The sequence below is a fragment of the Chiloscyllium plagiosum genome, unplaced genomic scaffold (genome assembly GCF_037043375.1).
Source record: "Chiloscyllium plagiosum isolate Xiang-an unplaced genomic scaffold, Cpla_swu_hap1 HiC_scaffold_37, whole genome shotgun sequence".
NCBI classification, from domain to species: Eukaryota; Metazoa; Chordata; class Chondrichthyes; order Orectolobiformes; family Hemiscylliidae; genus Chiloscyllium; species Chiloscyllium plagiosum.
The window spans coordinates 38,660,720-38,680,122 of NW_028270175.1; the positions used below are offsets into that span (position 1 = coordinate 38,660,720).

The 19,403-nt window shown below is 40.3% G+C and overlaps 1 protein-coding gene across 3 annotated transcripts in view; it reads right to left on the bottom strand.

Annotated features, from left to right (window-relative positions):
* The window catches only part of kif17 (kinesin family member 17), a 97,448-nt gene that overhangs the window by 24,496 nt on the left and 53,549 nt on the right, over positions 1-19,403 (bottom strand). For all 3 annotated transcript variants that reach the window (XM_043675541.2, XM_043675542.2, XM_043675543.2), the window contains exons 9-11: positions 11,393-11,568; positions 10,651-10,879; positions 7,291-7,549 (exon numbers count right to left, since the gene is read on the bottom strand). In XM_043675541.2, coding sequence (XP_043531476.1) covers positions 7,291-7,549; positions 10,651-10,879; positions 11,393-11,568 — 664 coding nt within the window. The remainder of the gene's footprint in view (positions 1-7,290; positions 7,550-10,650; positions 10,880-11,392; positions 11,569-19,403) is intronic.

Sequence of the window (19,403 nt, forward strand, 5' to 3'; positions counted from 1 at the left end):
GGAAATGGTGTACATGGATTTCAGTAAGGTATTTGATAAGGTTCCCCCAGCAGACTAATTCAGAAAGTTATGAGGTATGGGATACAGGGAAATTTGGCTGTCTGGATACAGAATTTGCTGGCCAAAAGAAGACAGCAAATGGTAGTAGATGGAAAGTATTCTATCTGGAGGTCAGTGACCATTGGTGCCCGCAGGGAGCTGTTCTTGGGCCTCTGATCTTTGTAGTTTTTAATAAATGACTTGGATAAAGAAGTGGAAGGGTAGGTTAGTAAGTTTGCCAATGACACAAAGGTCGGTAGTGTTGTAGATGTTGTAGACTGCAACAGCCCTCGACACTAAAACATTGACAGGATGCACAGCTGGGCTGAGAAATGGTAGGTGGAGTTCAACCTGGGCAAATGTGAAGTGATTCATTTTGGAAGGTCGAATTTGAATGTTGAATATAGGCTTAACGACAGGATTCTTGTCAGTGAAGAAGAACAGCAGGATCTTGGGGTCCACATAGATTAGATTAGATTACTTACAGTGTGGAAACAGGCGGCTTCGGCTCAACAAGTCCACGCCGCCCCACCGAAGCGCAACCCACCCATATCCCTACATTTACCCCTTACCTAACACTACGGGCAATTTAGCATGGCTAATTCACCTGACCTGCACATCTTTGGACTGTGGGAGGAAACCGGAGCACCCGGAGGAAACCCACGCAGACACGGGGAGAAGGTGCAAACTCCACACAGTCAGTCGCCTGAGGCGGGAATTGAACCCGGGTCTCTGGTGCTGTGAGGCAGCAGTGCTAACCACTGTGCCACCGTGCCGCCCACCCTCAAAGATAGGTCCCTCAAAGTTGTCACCCAAGTTTATAGGGTTGTTAAGAAGGCATATGGTGTTTTGGCTTTCATTGTTGGGGGATTGCATTTAAGAGCCACGAGGTTATGCTGCAGCTCTATAAAACCCTGGTTAGACCACACTTGGCATATTGTGTCCTGTTCTGGTCGCTTTATTATATGAAGCTTTAGAGGCGTGCAGAGGAGATTTACCAGGATGCTGCCTGGATTGGAGGGCATGTCTTATGTAGGGAGGTTGAGTGAGCTAGGGCTTTTCATACTGGAGAGAAGAAGGAAGAGAGGCAAATTGATAAAGGTCTACAAGGTAATGGCAGAGATAAGAGTAGATAGCCAGAGACCTTTCTCCAGGGCAGAAATGGCTGTCATGAGGGGTCATAATTTTAAGGTGATTGGAGAAAGGTCTAGGGGAGACGTCAGAGAGTGGTGGGTGTGTAGGATGCACTGCCAGCGGTTGTAGTAGAGTCAGTGATATTAGGGACATTTAAGTGACTACTGGACAAGAACATGGATGACAGTAAATTGAGGGGTATGTAGGTTAGGTTGATCTTAGATTAAGATAAATGCTCGGCACAGCATCGTGGGCTGAAGGGCCTGTACTGTGCTGTACTGTTCTATGTTCCATGTTCCAATTAAGAGTTCTGCCATTTACTGTTTAAGTGTATACTGTAATTCATAATTTTCATTGTTTGTTCTCATACTACAGCTATCTCTGGTGCATTATTTTGCTACAAGAGTTTCAGAATAGAGGATGCAAACATTGATCTGAATATTTTGCTCTGACAAATATTTTAACTTTCCCCATAATGGAGGCTCCTCCATCAGCCAAATGCTCCAAGTCATGGCCCAGGTTGTCTTTTCTACAAGTAATCTGCTACCTGAAATATTTATCCTTGAAGTATTTCGTTACCAGTTGCATGGCTTGATTTCTCCTTACAAGAAAAAATTCTCCTGAATAGAATTCCTATTAACATAGCGAATGTTGGCCAGCAGCTAGCAATGTGCACTTGTATCATTAATCTATAAAGCCAAATTTTCATGAGTAGTTGACCTCTCTTGCAGCACCTTCTCTATACCAGTGGACATTATCAATTTGCCACTTAACTGTATTATCAGAGAGTAGAATTTTGTTGATTTCTTTTGCAGCATCACCTTCTAACATAACATCTATGTTTTCTTTTACCTGCAAGTATGATTACGGTTTTGACAATGATATGGGACTTCTTTGACTTTGCTACAAGCTCTGGTTTGCACCAGGTAACTAGCCCTCACACATTGGATCTGCTTCCTGTTCTTTCAAGTATTTGAAGTACTGATTGTCTTTGTTTGCAAGGGATGAATGTTTTATCTGCAAATAGTATTTTAATTTATTTGTACCATTGCAGCATTTTCCAACTAAACTTTACAGACAAGGCATTCAGGTAAGAGGCATCTCCTATCCACGAAAATCCGAAGCCAGATAGCTCTCATTGTACTCTCTCTGAGGAATCATCTCTTTTAATAACAAACTTATCCATTTCATCTTAGATCAGGGGAAATTAAATAGATTTCACAACAAAATCTGGATATGGACAATTTAGCTACATATATTAATGTTGGCTTGTTTTTTTCTCATTTTACTATCAATAAAAAGTGCACAAACACTGGTACTTGATTTCTATGGTCACTGTAAAATCTAGCATGTCATCTCAATTTTGCCCTTTGACCACCTGCATTTGGAATGTTTTTGTTTTAAAATTGAAGGATTGAAATCTCACTTTTAACTTGGTGATTAATTTTCACAAGTTATAGGTGCTGTAATTGTAGTTGGATTGAATATTGATTAAGATGAAGCAATGTTTGTTACACTTGATTCTTATTACCTTTGTACAAAATTTCACAGCATGCTTAGATAATCCTCAAAGAACACCAGAATGCCTTAACGCACCAGTTGAAAACCACTGTACTATGTACAGAACCAATGATCTACATAATAACAATTCTTGAAATGCTCATGAACAGAAACACTTGTTCAGAAATCTGCTTTCAAAAAACTGCTGCTCTCAGACTCTAATAAAAGAGTCAATTTGACAATGCCATTCATAATGCAGAATTTCTTATCCCTTTCAAGGTAGAATCTTGTTGTCTTCCTGCCTCTGCCCAGATAGTCTAGATGGGAATGTTTGGGGATAGCCTTTTGCTCCCTATATCAATTGAGACCTTAAATGTGCCATTAATGCCCACTTGACAGCCTCAGCCTGACACCAACTATACACCCAGTGGTGAGCACTGGACTTGCCATGCAGAAAGCTCAAAGTGAATCCCTGTCACATTTGCATGCGGCTTTCCACAGATTGGGGGTGGTTTCTTGTTTAATGGCACAGTGCAGTCAATCTGGAATTGGCAAAGCGGCTGGCTGCTGAACTCCTCCTGCCTCCTTTGGAACATTCATACTGCATCACTTACATGTGGCCTGGATCCCTCAGTGATCCAGAGCCTCGAATGGGAGCATCACCCCCAGCATTCATTGCCTCCCAGGTGGTGTTGCCAAGCAATGCACAGCCATCAAACTCTGAATGGGCAGTAGCCTCATTGGGGTCAGGATTTCTGCCATTAAGACATTAAGATTAGTTATTTCTACAGAAGTCCCATCACTATCCAATCGTGTGCCTGATTGTCACTTAAATCTAAAGGCCTTCCCCAAAAGAGAAAGCTCTAGGTTCTTGTCAGCCCTCCACCCAGCAGGTGAGATGCCTGTCAACCCTACTGAATACTGCTCATTGTTTAAATGATAGAAACTCTGCTCCACTTCACACCTCCTCTTGACCAATTCAACATGGAAATATCAAAAAAATGTAAGGAAGAAAGATTAACTTATTCCAATTACATAAATATATCAATCGAAATGAAATCTCCACCAGCCTGTATAAACAGAACACTGCTGAGCTGATCCACTCACGAGTCATTGAAGCTCAGAAAAGCATCCATAATGAGGCAAGAAACTGGTGAATTTCTGTTTACATAGCTGCAAATGGTTTCAATGTGAATCCCAGGCTGAGCTCTATGACAATCAGATACCTACTGCTAATCTAGTCCCTGGTGACAGTTGTTGAGACTGTTGGATTAAGAGACAGGGAAGATTCACCAGAGCAAATCTGGCAGGCACTGGTGAGGAGGGATGGTATAGGACCATATTTTAGAATGAGAGGTTTAAAAATATGGGATTGCCTATTTAAGACAGGATGAGGCAGAGGCCTTTGAGGTTTTGGAACTCCTTTCCTTAAAAGTAGTGGATGCAGAGTCTTTGAATCTTTTTAAGGCAGAGGTCAGAGGATTCTTGGTAAGAAAGTATGTGAAAGATTATTGGGGATAAAAGGGGACGTGAATTTGATGTCACAATCAGATCAGCCATGATCCTATTGAATGGTAGAGCAGGTTTAATGGGCTGAGTGACCTGCTCTTGCTCCTAACTCAGATGCTCATCTCGAAGTTTGGAAGAGCAGGGCGGGACAAAATAAGTAGCTTCATAGGGGTTCCACTGGGCACAGGATACCTGAACAAGCGGGATCCTCTTTTAGCCATCAAAAAGAAGCATCTGATTCTTCATTGGCCCAAAGACATGAAGGTCACCCAGTGCCTGCCCCTTCCAGGTGAAAGGTGTGGCACATTTCATTCATTGAGACATTATAGTTCAGAAGGATGTTAAAGGTTTCCAAACCTATTCGTTTGGTGGAGATACTTACTGTTTGCCACAGAGCTTATGTCTCCATTCTAAACAGTCTCTCTGTGGTGTTGACCGGCTTTTCCCTATATACACATCCAAGTACTCTTTTAGGAAAACCAATTTAACCAAAAGTGAAAGTAAAACAAGATAGTATCTTAGGGGCATTATAGCTTAAATCAAAATTGTAAAGGAAACTTAGAAAATCTTCAATCAAAATGCTATTTGTGGGGGAAAATAATGCATCTCAGCCCTCAAGATGTCCATCTGTCAGGGAAACCTTCAACTGTGTCAGTGGATATTGTGTTCGCCCTCTTCTAAGTGGACCTGGGCATGGAAATAACCACGATAGATGGGCTGGCAGTCAGGAGCTACAACCTCCTCCATGATCCATTGCCTGGACTTAATGACAGCATGTTTGCCCAAGCTCTTGAGCAAATCTATTTACCTTCGCTCAACCACATCAGGTGCCCAAAGATTAGAAACATGGGGCTATGGTGTAACCAAATGTCTAATGGAAAACTTCATAAAATCTAAAAAGGGGCATAGTCTCCTACACAGTCATGGACTCCACAGCGCCACAGAAAACAAAGTTGATTTGGAGCTAGTGAACCACTTTAGTCAACAATTTATGGGATAGTTGCATCAACACCTTCCATCCCAAGACCCCAGTGGAAAAAAAGATGACTCCTGCACACAGAGAGCACCATTAGGGACTTCCACATATGGAGGCAGAAAAACACATCACCGCCTGCCTGGTGATCGATAAAGGTGAAAAAATGAAGGGTGTATAGAAAGCACATCTAAATACTCTTGCAGGGAAAAAAGAAATAACCAAATGAAAACAAAGTGAAAACAAAATAAGACAGCCTCTTAGGGCACTGTAATTAAAGCTTTAAAGGAAACTTATAAAATCTTAAATGAAAGTGTTGGTACAGGAAATAATGCATCCCTGCCCCTTCAGCACCTGCCTGTCATGAAAAACTTCTATTGTGGTAGGGGACACTATGTGTTCCCTCTGTAAGAACATATGGGAATTGACATAACCCTAATAGAGAGCTAGGAAATTAGGAATTACAACCCTTGACCCAGTTGACTGCCTGGAACTATTGATAGCTACTTGCCAAGGCCCGGGAGGAGACCCATGAGGAGGTCCTCCAACTAGCCCGAGTGGTCTGCAGCGGGTGCTCATCTAAATATACTTTTGAAAAAAAAATTACCAATTAAGCAAGAACTAATTGATCAATACTGAAGGACTGTTTACTTTAGTTTTTAGCTTTTTTCCAAAGAAACTATTAGATAATAATTGAAGAGATTGTTCAGCCAATGTTATATGAGTAATCAACAGCAAAAGAACAAAGCAACTCCTTTCTACATGGAGGAAGGAATAGGTTGTAGGAATGTAAAAGTGTCAATTATATTAATTAATTTATATTAATCTTTTAGCAGAGGATTACATCATAATTTATTATTGTGCTCATTGAACTATTTATCCTAGTTGTTTTCCCAAAGTCACTGTTAGCAAACAACATTTGAAGTAATTGAAATTGTGTTTCACTGACAAAAAAAATGTGAAGGCATTATAGGCTAAACCACATCTCTCCAAGAATGAGATGCAGTAGGCCAGAAAAATAAAAACAAATATAGTGACGAAGCAGAGAGAAGTACTGAGGGAGGAAGAAGAAAGTATAAAAGTTCATGCCTAAATTGGAGAGCTGCTTTGGTTTTCAGCACATCAAGTTAGTTAAGTTTGCAACCTACAGAATGAACCACATTTGTTTGGTCTAAATAAAATATATTCCTACTTCTACCCAGCTACTATACTGTGACCTTTATTGATTAATCTTTTTTACTGATTGTCCTCTTTTTGTTTATCATTGCACCATAACTTGTTGGTCCACATTGGCTTTCAATCTGATAAAACTTTGATTTTAAAATGCTCATTCTTGTTTTCAAATTCTTTCACAGCTTTTCCTTTCCCTCTGTCTGTAATCATCACCAGCCCGCAACCCTCCAAGATCCTTCACTTCTGTCCTCGTATACATTCCAGATTTTAGTCATTCATCATTGGTGATCGTGTTTTCAACTGCCTAAACCTCAAGCTCTGGAATCTCTCTGCTTCTCTCTTCTTGTTTAAGGTTCAATTCTGTCCAAGTGTTCTTTTTCTGCCTTATTGTCAAATTTTGTTTAATAATGCTCCCGTGAGGTGCATTTAAAGGTTTTGCTTAAATGCACGTTGTTGTTTTTGAAAGTCATAAGAACATAAGAACTAGGAGCAGGAGAAGGCCATCTAGCCCTTTGAGCCTGCTCCGCCATTCAATAAGATCATGGCTCATCTTTTCATGGCCTCAGCTCCACTTACCCATGCTCTCACCATATCCTTTACTTCCTTTATTGTTCAAAAAAAATTATCTTAGCTTTAAAAACCTTTACTTAAGTAGCATCAACTACTTCACTGGGCAAGAAATTCCATACATTTACAACCCTCTTGGTGAAAGAGTTACTTTTCAATTCAGTCCTGAATCTGCTCCTCCTAATTTTGAGGCTATGCCCTCTTGTCCTAGTTTCACCTGACAGTGGAAACATCTATCTTATCTATTCCCTTCATATGGCATTTCGTTAGAATATGTGCATACATGAAAATATTGAAAGATGAATCACAGTGTTTTCTTTGAAGATATTGGCATGTTTCTGAGTGAAGTTTGTAAAATGAATACCTCTCTAGACAAAGTGTCCATTATCACTTACCGGAAGGAAGCGTGATCTTTTGAAGAACTGTTTCCGGTAATTTCCAGCAACCACTTTCTTCATCCCAAACACTTTCCCGTTTTATTTTGTCAATATTGCTGTAATTACACTCACGCCGAATCAATGGCTGGATTCTTTCTAGGACTTGCTGCAGCAAAATGTTTTCCCGTTCCTGCTTCCTTATAGTAGACAGGTAGTCGATACGTTCAAACTCAAATTCAGATTGGAGATCAGAGATCTCTATCTCTGCAACTTTCAGCTTAAGGAGGATAAACAATAAACATATTAACAAACAAATCTCTTAATCTGCTCATTAATAGTCACTAAAAAACCCAATAGGGAATTTTGCTCAAACTGTAATGGAAGTGTGGAACACAGATGGATTTAAGAAGAATCAATGGAAGTAGTAATGAGGACAAAAGGAAGTGAAGGACAGGTTGACAGGATGAGATGAAGTAAAGTGGGAGGTATTTACGTAATGAAAGGGTTGTTTCTGTGCTGAAATTCTATCTAAATAAGGTTGGGTTTATTCTGAATTCTGAAAGAGACTGAAAATGTAGTCTCTTTCTCCACCATTCCATTTCATCCATGTGTGTTCCTTATGTAGAAAGGTCAGAGCACACTTATTGAATTTGATTCACAATTGGTTATTGTGAAGTTTACCACTAACCTCAGATTAAAACCAAATTTCACCAGAAAGAATGCATCAAGAGAATACTGTTGGGGGAAATAAAGTAAAATAATACAGAAGTGACAGATACCTCAGCAACATATCCATCAGGGTAACTATTAGTGTACTGTTTATCCTGTAATTTCTTAAATTCATTATTTGAAATACCGTCTTTAAGAAGACAAGTTAACCAAGCCAATGTTTTCTTGCTTATAAGCTGACATAAAAGGTCCTAAGGCACTGTTTAAAAAAGAGCAGGAAATCCCCTTGATTTCCTATTCATCATTCCTTCCAGAAGCAACACCAGCAAAGATACACCACTTGATTATTACCTATGTGATATTGTGGATCTAGCTGAATGCAAAAGGGTTGTGAAATTATGGAGGTTCAACCTTTTGTTTCTGGAATAAGAATAGTTTTACTATACATTGTGCCTATAAAAAATGAAGAGGATTTTTAAAATTCATTGATGGGATGTGGATGTTAGTGGCAGGGCCAGCATTCATTGTCCATCCCTAATTAGAGAAGTTTTGTGAGTTGATTTCTTGAATTGTTGCACTTTGTGTGCTTTAGAGACAATCATAGTGCTGTTTGGGTGTTCCAGGATTTTGACCTAGCGATAGTGAAGGAAGATGTCTGGATGGTACAAATAAAGAAAATACTGAAGAAACTCAGCAGGTCTGGCAGCATCTTTGGAGAGAGAAACAGAGTTGACATTTCAAGTCTGGTATGACTCTTCTTCAGAACTCAATTCTGAAGAATCATACTAGATTAAAATGTAAATTCTGTTTCGCCCCAAACTAGATCTATCCTGACTTAAATAAAGATAAAATACTGCAGGTGCTGGAAATCTGAAACAAACACAGAAAATACTGGAGAAACTCAGCAGGTCTAGCGGACCTGCTAAGTTTCTCCAGTATTTTCTGTGTTTGTTTCAGATTTCTAGCACCTGCAGTATTTTACCTTTATTTAAGTCAGGATAGTTCTAGTTTGGGGGAACTTGCAGGTTGTGTATTCCCATGCATCTGCTGCCTTTGTCCTTCTCTGTGGTAGAGATCATGGACTTGGCAAGTGCTGTTAGGGAAGCCTTGGTGAGTTGGTGCAGTGCATCTTGTAGATGGTTGACACTGCTGCCAATGTGTGTTGGTTATGGAGGAACCCAATGTTGCAAGTGGTGCCATTCAATCAGGCTGGTTTGTCCTGAATGGAATCAAATTTCTTAATTTCCTGGAACTGTACTAACCTAAACAAATGGAAAGTATTCTCTCTCATTCCTGACTTGTGCCTTGTAGATGATGGATAGGCTTTGGAGACTCAGGAGGTCTTTGCTATCTTGCTGTCATAACCACAAAAAGCCATTCAGCCCATCAAGTCCTCATTAATCTTCGGAAGAGAATCTCACCAAGAGCCAGACCTCCACCCTATCCCTGTAACCTCACATTTACCATGGCTAATCCATCTAAACTGTACATCCCTAGACATTATGGGGGAATTTAACATAGCCAATTCATCTCATCTGCACATTGTTGGACTGTGGGAGGAAATCGGTACCTCCAGAGGAAATCCATGCACTCACTGGAGAACATGAAAACTCCACACAAACAGTTGCCCAAGGCCAGAATCGAACCCCAGACCCCAGCACTGTGAGGCAACAGTGCTAACCACTGACCCTCTGTGTTGTTCTCAGTTTCTGGTCAATGATAACCACAAGCATGTTGACAGTGTAGAATACAGCAATGGTAGCACTCTTGAATGTCATCAGGATATGGTTAGAATCTCCCTTGTTATAGATGGTCATTGCCTGGCACTTGTGTGGTGTGAATATTACATGTTATTTATTGCTGTCCCCCTAGGCGTTGTTGTATCTCTACACAGACCACTCCAGTATCTGCAGTTGCAAGTGGTGCTAAACCTTATGCAAGCATCAGCAATCATTTCCACTCCTACCTTCTAATGGCTGGAAGAACATTGATAGAGCAATTGAAGATGATTTGGCCAGGACTCTATCCTGAGGGACTCATATAACAAAAGCCTCCAACAACTACAATCATCTTCCTTTGTATATTAATATTGTGAGTACAATGTGAAAACTGCACACTAAGTCTACTCAACATTTAAGCAATTATTATTATTAATACATAATTTTAAATGGATAGTCTATGAACATTTCTTTAAATGTTTGGTCATGAAATAAAATAAGCATTCCATTATTCATGGTCAAAGTTAATTATACAATTTGTCAGTTACATCATGAGTATCATTATTACTAGAAAACCCATGGGCAGAATTTAAAAGAACAAGCTGCTCCCAGTAGGGGGTGGGGTGGAAAGTCAGCATCTGCATCCAGCTGTTACAAGACAATTAAACTGAAACTTAACCCAGCATCCTGGCTTAAACAGCCAGCAGAAGTAAAATGTACCAGATTCAGCAAGACGATTGCATAGAAGGGAAAGAATGCTCTATGAAATTCAAAAGCTAGAAGGCATTTGAATACTGGGTGAGTTGGTACAGTGCATCTTATAGATGGTGGATACTTGAACAATGAAACAGCACAACAATTTCCTTGCCTGGTGAACAGGCCTTTTTCTGAGAGCAAGCTTTACATTTATAAGCAATTTCTATTATATTGCATTAGCAAATGTCCCTGATAGTTAAGACAGTAAGAGGGAACTACAAAGAAAAAGGAGGACCTTTCTTTGCAAGTTTTCAATGTTTTTGCTTTTTGCTCGAACTTCATCCTGAATAGATTCGTACACGTTGATCAAGATAGCAGGATCATCCCTATCTGTGTGCTTCAGTGCTTCTGCAAGTTGATTCTTTCGTTCATCTGCATACTTCTTACGTCGTTTCCGTTTCTCCTTCAGCTCTGTATTTTTGGCCTGCTCTCCACCTACAACCTCATTCTCCAACATCTTCAGTCTAAAATAAACAATTGAAAGTTTTATTGATTAGAACTAATTTTGATTTTTAAGTGACCAGTCAATGGGGCACCAGTTATTTCATCCCTATGATATAGAAGCAGTTGAGATTTTGAGATAGCAGCCTCCTTTACATTAGGGTAGTGAACTGTGGGTGCCATAATAAAGTACTTGTTAAATATTAATTAGCAGTGGGATTGAAAGATAGAAGGATAAATACAAATTAAAGGAATGCTACAATGTTAGAAGTAACAATTTTGTGATAAGACTTTTAACTATCTCTCCAAGGTGAATGTAAAGTATTTCTTGGCAGGAAGATTTCACTATCATTGATTGACAATATGACATAAGAAATACCAATAAATGTAGATGAACTTATTTATCTCCTTTGCTGTTTATGAGGACATACAATATGATTGCTACTTTTGATTACGTAATAAGACAAGCATTTGAAAGTTGTACACATAGATGGCCTGAATCATTTATAGTGCAAATGAGCACTTATGGAACAGACCTTGCAAGTACTTCCTCCTGGTCCAAGGTGGTGGGTGATGAACCAGATGGAGAACATTCAGCCATTGTTTCTTCCTTTAGGAGTTGCATATCTAATGGAGAGCTTTGCTCTTCATTAATTGGTGTAGCTTTCTTGCTGCTTTCGTGTGTGGCTATTTCAGGCTCTATTTCAATTAACTTGAAAAAATGAATAAGAAAATCAAATCATGAAAGAGACAGTTTGCATTTGTCAGGTAACCAAGCTCAGAAATTTCCATAATTAATAGCCTTAATTGGAAAAATACACTCATGTATTAAAATGGATATTCAGCTACTTAATTATTTGTTGGTAATATGTAATTTCTAACATTAAACTATTAAGGACAGCTAGGGGCACATGTATGATGACTTCTTTGTTTTCTTCACTAATTAGTAATAGCTATATTATCTCTAGTAATTGTAAACCTGTTCATTGGTGGAAATGTGGAGAAGAAGGTGCTAGTGATCTGCACCAGACACCCTCAGGTAACCTGGGATTAAGGAACTGTCTTCATTTAGGTGGAATGGAAAGGAACTGCCCAACTCTGGTGAATATCGGATAATAACAGAGGAGGGGAAGCAACAGAAGATGCTCTGGTCTGCAGCTAACTGCATGGGCTATATGTGGGCTGAACAGTGAAACACTCAAAGATCACTATTGGAAAGCTGTCATGTATGATGTCCCTCCACTGTACTTGCACCTGATTTAACTGGCTCTCTGCAGTTGGCACTCCAGGAAATCACGTACATTATTATTTATAGATTTTCTTTGTGGATCGTGCACTTTTGCAAAAGTAGAAGTATCAGAACTGCTTTAAAATCAATTTGTAAACAAATATGGTCTCTGCCATTAAGCTATGAAATACTGATTTTTGTTCAGAAAGATAACTAATTTGTACTTCTTCTGACCGTCTGACAATTACCACTTCTTCCTTTGTATTTTGGTTTCCCATTTTCTGTACTGGCATAAAATGATGGCTGGACAATCGCTTTTATACCTTATTCAGTTGGAATTGCCACAGTTTTGTACTAGACAAACCAAAATGTGTCAGTCCACTTTTTAAAATAGTTAAATCCATTTGCCCCTTCATCATTAAGATGTTTAAAGAATTATCTTCAATGAATTTCCACCATTACCAGAATGTAAGCCATAAGGCTAGTTCCTCCTCTGATACTATCCTCTCTTGCTTATTTCTGGACTAGGCTAAAAAGAAAATGGGAATTTTTTCTGCTCTGAAACTGGCTGCTCTGTTTTTAAGAAAAATCCAGCTACACTTACTCCTGTCAACTTTCCCTCCCTTTTGACAGACTTCTACCTCTAACTCAGCATTGCAAATTGGTCTGATCTTGGGAGATAATCATGTGACCTCTATTCCTTGACACAACTTTCTCTCCTACGATACTAAAAGTACATTAATGTTCCAGGGCACCACCATATTGCACTGTAGATGAAAGTGCTATTCTCAGTTATCCATTACTGGTCTTATCTGTGTAGTTTCTGAAATGATCAACAGTGCATTATTTACAGAGAAATCTGATCTGCTCTTTAATGTACATATAGCATTATTGTTTTCTAGTATCAAACTATTAAAGTATTTCATATATTGTTAGCCTTTTATGTCACCCTTTCCACTTCCTTCTTTGATGAAATCATCTATTTGTAACAATTTTTGTACCGCACAAGCCAGAAATTGATGATTGTTAACACTTACAGAACACAGTTTCAAGAGTTGTTAGATGGCAGCATTCAATTTGGTCCAGCAATAGGGGAGGGTACTATCACAATGTTTTCAATAAGTCACTCAGGACACTTGGAGAGGCTGGTTCACTGAAGATCAGTTCAAAATGTATAAGCCATGAGTGACAATGTGAGAAAGAGAGAAGAATATTCCAAGTTAGGAGTATATATTTACTGGTTCTGCTGGGAAAGCAGCTGAACTACATGGATTCTGTGTAGGGAACTAAGTGAGGAGTCAAGAGCAGCTGGATGACTCTGTGACTTAAAACTCAGATAGAAGATCTAGGAATTAGTAGACACAGTGAAGTATGGGAGTCAGGGCTCACAGAAAATCCTGGGGAGCTGAGAAAATCATTGTCTCTGTATTGTAGGAAGCTGCAAGGAGCTTGAATAAAGCCTGTGAGTGTGGATGCCACTGTAGCAGAGATGCTGAAAAGTACACAAGCAGCATCTACTTGACATAACTGAGCAAGATTGAAATTCTGGAGAAAACCCAAGAGCAGAACAGGGTCAGTGATGCTAGAAGAAAGCGAGGACTGCAGTTGCTGGAGATCAGAGTTGAGAGTGTGGTGCTGGGAAAGCACAGCAGGTCAGGCAGCATCCGAGGAGCAGGAGAATTGATGTTTTGGGCATAAACCTTCTTCAGGAATGGGAAGTCCCTGATGAAGGGCTTATGCCCGAAACATCGAATCTCCTGCTCCTTGATGCTGCCTGACCTGCTGTGCTTTTCCTACACCACACTCTCGACTCAGTGATGCTAGATGTTGGTCAAGAGCTGGAGTTATATTGTGAATGAGTGCTAAAGTGCAGCTTCTGCATTTCAGGGAAAGCTAGACCCACAAAAGGTCAAATAGGATGGGCTCAATTGTTAAGGCAGTTCATTATAGAGTAGTTCTTCAGAAATTCAAGGCCAGATGGGTAAAAGTGAAGAATTATAACCCCTTATGAAGTTTAATAAGATAACAACCTACTATGTCATTATTGTCTGGGAATAATTGTTGAGAAATCTGTGGGATCTGTCTTGACTGCATTTGGTAATTTGGTGTATAATATGGGAGTACATGAATAGAAAAGTTTATTGTTGTTTACTTAAAACAACAGAATCCTGAGGCTTTATTCTTTCAGTAGGTACCCTGGATCTCATACTTTGTCTATTTTAAAATAAAGTTTACTGGTGCCAGCCAGACCTTAATAGCATATTGAAGTGGTTTGGTTTGGGATCATAACGTATTCCACTACAGTACCCTCAACTTGTACCATGTCCAGCTATGTAAAACTAAGCATGTACACTTTATCCATATAAGCACCGCTTTTGTGATTAAGAACCATTTTAAGTCTGTCTTACATTTGTTTTGATTTCAGACTACCAGGCAAATTATACTGGCCCCTGGATTAAAGAGTTTTTCCCAAAGTACCACAGAAAAAGTGCCAACTTTTGACAGACTTCTACCTCTAACTCAGCATTGCAAATTGGTCTGATCTTGGGAGATAATCATGCGACCTCTATTCCTTGATACTACTTTCTCTCCTATGATACTAAAAGTACATTAATGTTCCAGGGCACCACCATACTGCACTGTTGATGAAAGTGCTATTCTCAGTTATCCATTACCGGTCTTATCTGTGTAGTTTCAGAAATGATCAACAGAGAAATCTGATCTGCTCTTTAATGTACATATAGCATTATTGTTTTCTAGTATCAAACTATTAAAATATTTCATATATTGTTAGCCTTTTGTGTCACCCTTTCCACTTCCTTCTTTGATGAAATCATTTATTTCTAACAATTTTTCAAGTAATAAGAAATTTTAATGATTGGATAGGTTGGAAAGACTCCTTCGAGAAGGTTGAGTGGAGATTTAGGAGAGTTGTTCAAAATCATTACAGACCTAACAGGCTTAGCTACAGAGAACCAGTTTCAATTGGAGAAAAAGGCTGAGAACCAGAGATTACAGGTTTAAAGAGATTACCAAAAGAACTAGAGGGGATGTGAGGAAAACAATTTTAACTAGTGAGTGGTAATATAGCAGCACACATCTGGAAGAGAGGTGGAAGGAAATTCTATCATAGTCTTCAAAAGATAATTGATTAATAACTTCAAAAGAACAAAGGTGGGGGTAAAAGAGGGGGAGGTGTGGCATTGCTTGTCAAAGATAGTATTACAGTGGTGGAAAGGACGATGGATGAGGACTTGCCATCTGAGGTAGTTTGGGCTGAGGTTAGGAATAGGAAAGGTGAGGTCACCCTGTTAGGAGACTTTTACAGGCCTCCTAATAGTCCTAGAATCATTGAAGAAAGGATAGGGAAGGTGATTCAGGAGATGAGTGACAGTAATAGGGTGGTTGTTATGGGGGACTTTAACTTTCCTGATATTGATTGGGAAAGCTATAGCTCAAGTTCGTTAGATGGGTCAGTGTTTGTTCAATGTGTGCAGGAGAGTTTCCTGACACAATATGTAGACAGGCCAACAAGAGGTGAGGCCATACTGGATTTGGTTCTGGGTAACGAACCAGGCCAGGTGTTAGAATTAGAGGTAGGTGAGCACTTTGGGGATAGTGACCATAATTCGGTGATTTTTACTCTCGTGATGGAGAGGGATAAGTGTGTACTACAGGGCAAGAGTTATAGCTGGGGTCAGGGAAATTATGATGCGGTGAGGCATGACTTAGGATGTGTGGCTTGGAAAAGTAGACTCCAAGGCAAGAGTGTAAATGATATGTGGAGCTTGTTCAAGGAGCAACTATTGAGTGTCCTTGATAATTATGTACCTGTCAGGCAGGGAGGAAAGGGTCGTGCGAGGGAGCCGTGGTTTAATAAGGAATTGGAATCCCTTGTTAAAGGGAAGAGGGCGGCCTATCTCAAGATGAGACGTGAAGGTTCAATTGGGGCGATTGAGAGTTATAGGGTAGCCAGGAAGGACCTGAAGAGAGAGCTAAGAGCAGCAAGGAGGGGACATGAAAGGTCCTTAGTCGGTAGGATTAGGGAAAACCCTAAGGCTTTCTATAGGTATGTTAGGAATAAAAGAATGACTAGGGTAGGAATAGGTCCAGTCAAGGATAGTAGTGGGAAGTTGCGTGTGGAGGCGGAAGAGATTGGGGAGACACTGAATGAATACTTTTCTTCAGTATTTACTCAGGAACAGGGCATTGTCGTCGATGTGAATACTGAGTCACAAATAAGTAGAATGGATGGCTTTGAGGTATGTAGAGAAGAGGTGTTGGAAATCCTGGAAAAGGTGAAAATAGATAAGTCCCCTGGGCCTGATGGCATTTATCCTAGGATTCTCTGGGAAGCAAGGGAGGAGATTGCAGAGCCATTGGCCTTGATTTTTATGTCCTCTTTGTCTACAGGAGTAGTGCCAGAAGACTGGAGGATAGCAAATGTGGTTCCCTTGTTCAAAAAGGGGAGTAGGGATAACCCTAGTAACTATAGGCCGGTGAGTCTCACTTCTGTTGTGGGCAAAGTCTTAGAGAGAATTGTAAGGGATAGGATTTATGCACATCTGGATAGGAATAATGTGATCAAGGATAGTCAGCATGGTTTTGTGAAGGGCAGGTCGTGCCTCACAAACCTTATTGAATTCTTTGAAAAGGTGACGAAGGAGGTTGATGAGGGGAAAGCGATAGATGTGGTATACATGGATTTTAGTAAGGCGTTTGATAAGGTTCCCCATGGTAGGCTACTGCAGAAAATACGGAGATATGGCATTGAGGGTGAGTTGGAGGTTTGGATTAGGAATTGGCTGGATGGAAGAAGACAGAGGGTAGTAGTTGATGGCAAAGTTTCTTCATGGAGTGCCGTCACTAGCGGTGTTCCGCAAGGATCTGTTTTGGGACCATTGCTGTTTGTCATTTTTATAAATGACCTGGAAGAGGGGTTAGAAGGTTGGGTGAGCAAGTTTGCGGATGATACGAAAGTCGGAGGAGTTGTTGACAGTGAGGAAGGATGTGGCAGGTTACAGCAGGATATAGAGAAGCTGCAGAGCTGGGCAGAAAGGTGGCAAATGGAATTCAATGTAGCTAAGTGTGAGGTGATTCACTTTGGGAAGAATAACAAAAAGATGGGGTACTGGGCTAATGGTCGGATACTTGGTAGTGTGGATGAGCAGAGGGATCTTGGTGTCCATGTACACAGATCTCTGAAAGTTGCCATCCAGGTAAATAGTGCGGTGAGGAAGGCATATGGCGTACTGGCTTTTATTGGTAGAGGAATTGAGTTCCGGAGTCCTGAGGTCATGATGCAGTTGTATAAGACTCTGGTGCGGCCGCATCTGGAATATTGTGTGCAGTTTTGGTCGCCATACTATAGGAAGGACGTGGAGGCACTGGAAAGGGTGCAGAGGAGGTTTACCAGGATGTTGCCTGGTATGGAAGGAAGATCGTATGAGGAAAGACTGAGACACTTGGGGCTGTTTTCATTAGAGAAAAGAAGGTTTAGGGGTGACTTGATTGAGGTGTACAAGATGATTAGGGGGTTAGATAGGGTTGACAGTGTGAACCTTTTCCCACGTATGGAGTCGGGTATTACAAGGGGGCATAGCTTTAAATTAAGGGGGGGTAGATATAGGACTGAAGTTAGGGGTAGGTTCTTCACTCAGCGAGTCGTAAGTTCATGGAATGCCCTGCCAGTAGCAGTGGTGGACTCTCCCTCTTTATGGGCATTTAAGCGGGCATTGGATAGGTATATGGAGGGTAGTGGGTTAGTATAGGTTAGGTGGGCTTGGATCGGCGCAACATCGAGGGCCAAAGGGCCTGTACTGCGCTGTATTCTTCTATGTTCTATGTTCTATAACAAGGCACGCGGTTGAGTTAAAAGACTCTTACAGAGAATGGGCATGACTGGTTGAATAGCCTTCAGTGTTATAACCAGTTTATGACCCTTTATTTTAACCACTGAGCCTAAACAGTCCAATTATGTCAAAGGCCTTAATGTGGACTGCAATAAACACTTGAAAATTTAAAAATAAAGTATATATATGTAGTAAAATCAAAATGAGTCAAATTCAGATAACCTGAAATGCTGGTTGACGCAAGATTGTCAAACATTCCTGCTAGGTAAATAGCAAATCCAATAGAAATCCTGTGATAAGCCAAAATTCTGCACTGGTAACTCTGGATTAGCCAAACTCAGACAGACTTGCCAACCAATGAGAACACAGTTAAGCCGCCATAGAGCGCAATGTTTTATTATTTAATCATGGGATGTGGGTGTTTCTGGTTAGGCATTAATTGCCCATATTTAGTTGCTTTTGAGAATGTGGTGAGCTGCCTTCTTGAACCACTACAGCCCACTTGCTGTTAGGGAGAAAGTTCCAGGATTTTGACCAGGATTGAAGGAATGGCAATATATTTCCAAGTCAGAATAGTAAGTAGCTTGGACAGGAACTTAGAAATTGTCATGCTCCATGGATCTACAGCCCTTGTCTTTCTAGATAGAAACTGTCAAGGATTTGGAAGGTAATGTCTGAGGAATCTTTGTGAATTTCTGCAGTCTCTCTTATAGATTGCACACATTACTGCTACTGTGCATCAATGGCAGAGACAGTAGACATTTGTGGAGATAATGCCAATCAAGGAGTCTGCTTTTTCCTGGATGGTGTCAAGCTTCTTGAGTATTTTTGGGAGGCAAGTGGGAAATATCCTACCATACACTTGTACTTTGTTGATGGTTGACAGGCTTTGGGGAGTCAGGAGTTGAGTTGATTGTTGCAGTGTTCCTAGTTTCTGACCTGGTCTTATTGCCAATGTATATATGGCTAGTCCGGTTTAGCTTTTGGTCAATGGTTATTCTTAGGATATTGATAATGGGGCCTTCAGTGATGGGAATGCTGTTGAACGTCCAGGAAGGGTGGCTAAACTCCCCCTTGTTGGAGATGGTTATTGCCTCTCATTTGTATGGCTTTAATCTTACTTGCCACTTTTCAGTCCAAAAATCATGTGCAAAATGCTTTTTAAATGGCTCACAGGATATGAGAATCACTGGCTATGCCAACATTTATTGTCCATTTCTAACTGCCTTCAGGGCAGTTTACAGTTAACCACATTACTATGTCACATGTAGACCTTGTAAAGAGGGCACACTTCCTTCCCTGAAGGGTTCAGTGAATCAGATAGGTTTTTCTGACAATTGCCACCAGGCTAGCTTCTTTTCAATATGCACCAAGAAACATTTTTAACATAGTTGAAACCAGCTTGGTTTACTTTTTTTTACCAGATCGCTTTTTTTAAGTTTACAGTTGAAAAATGTAATGACAGAA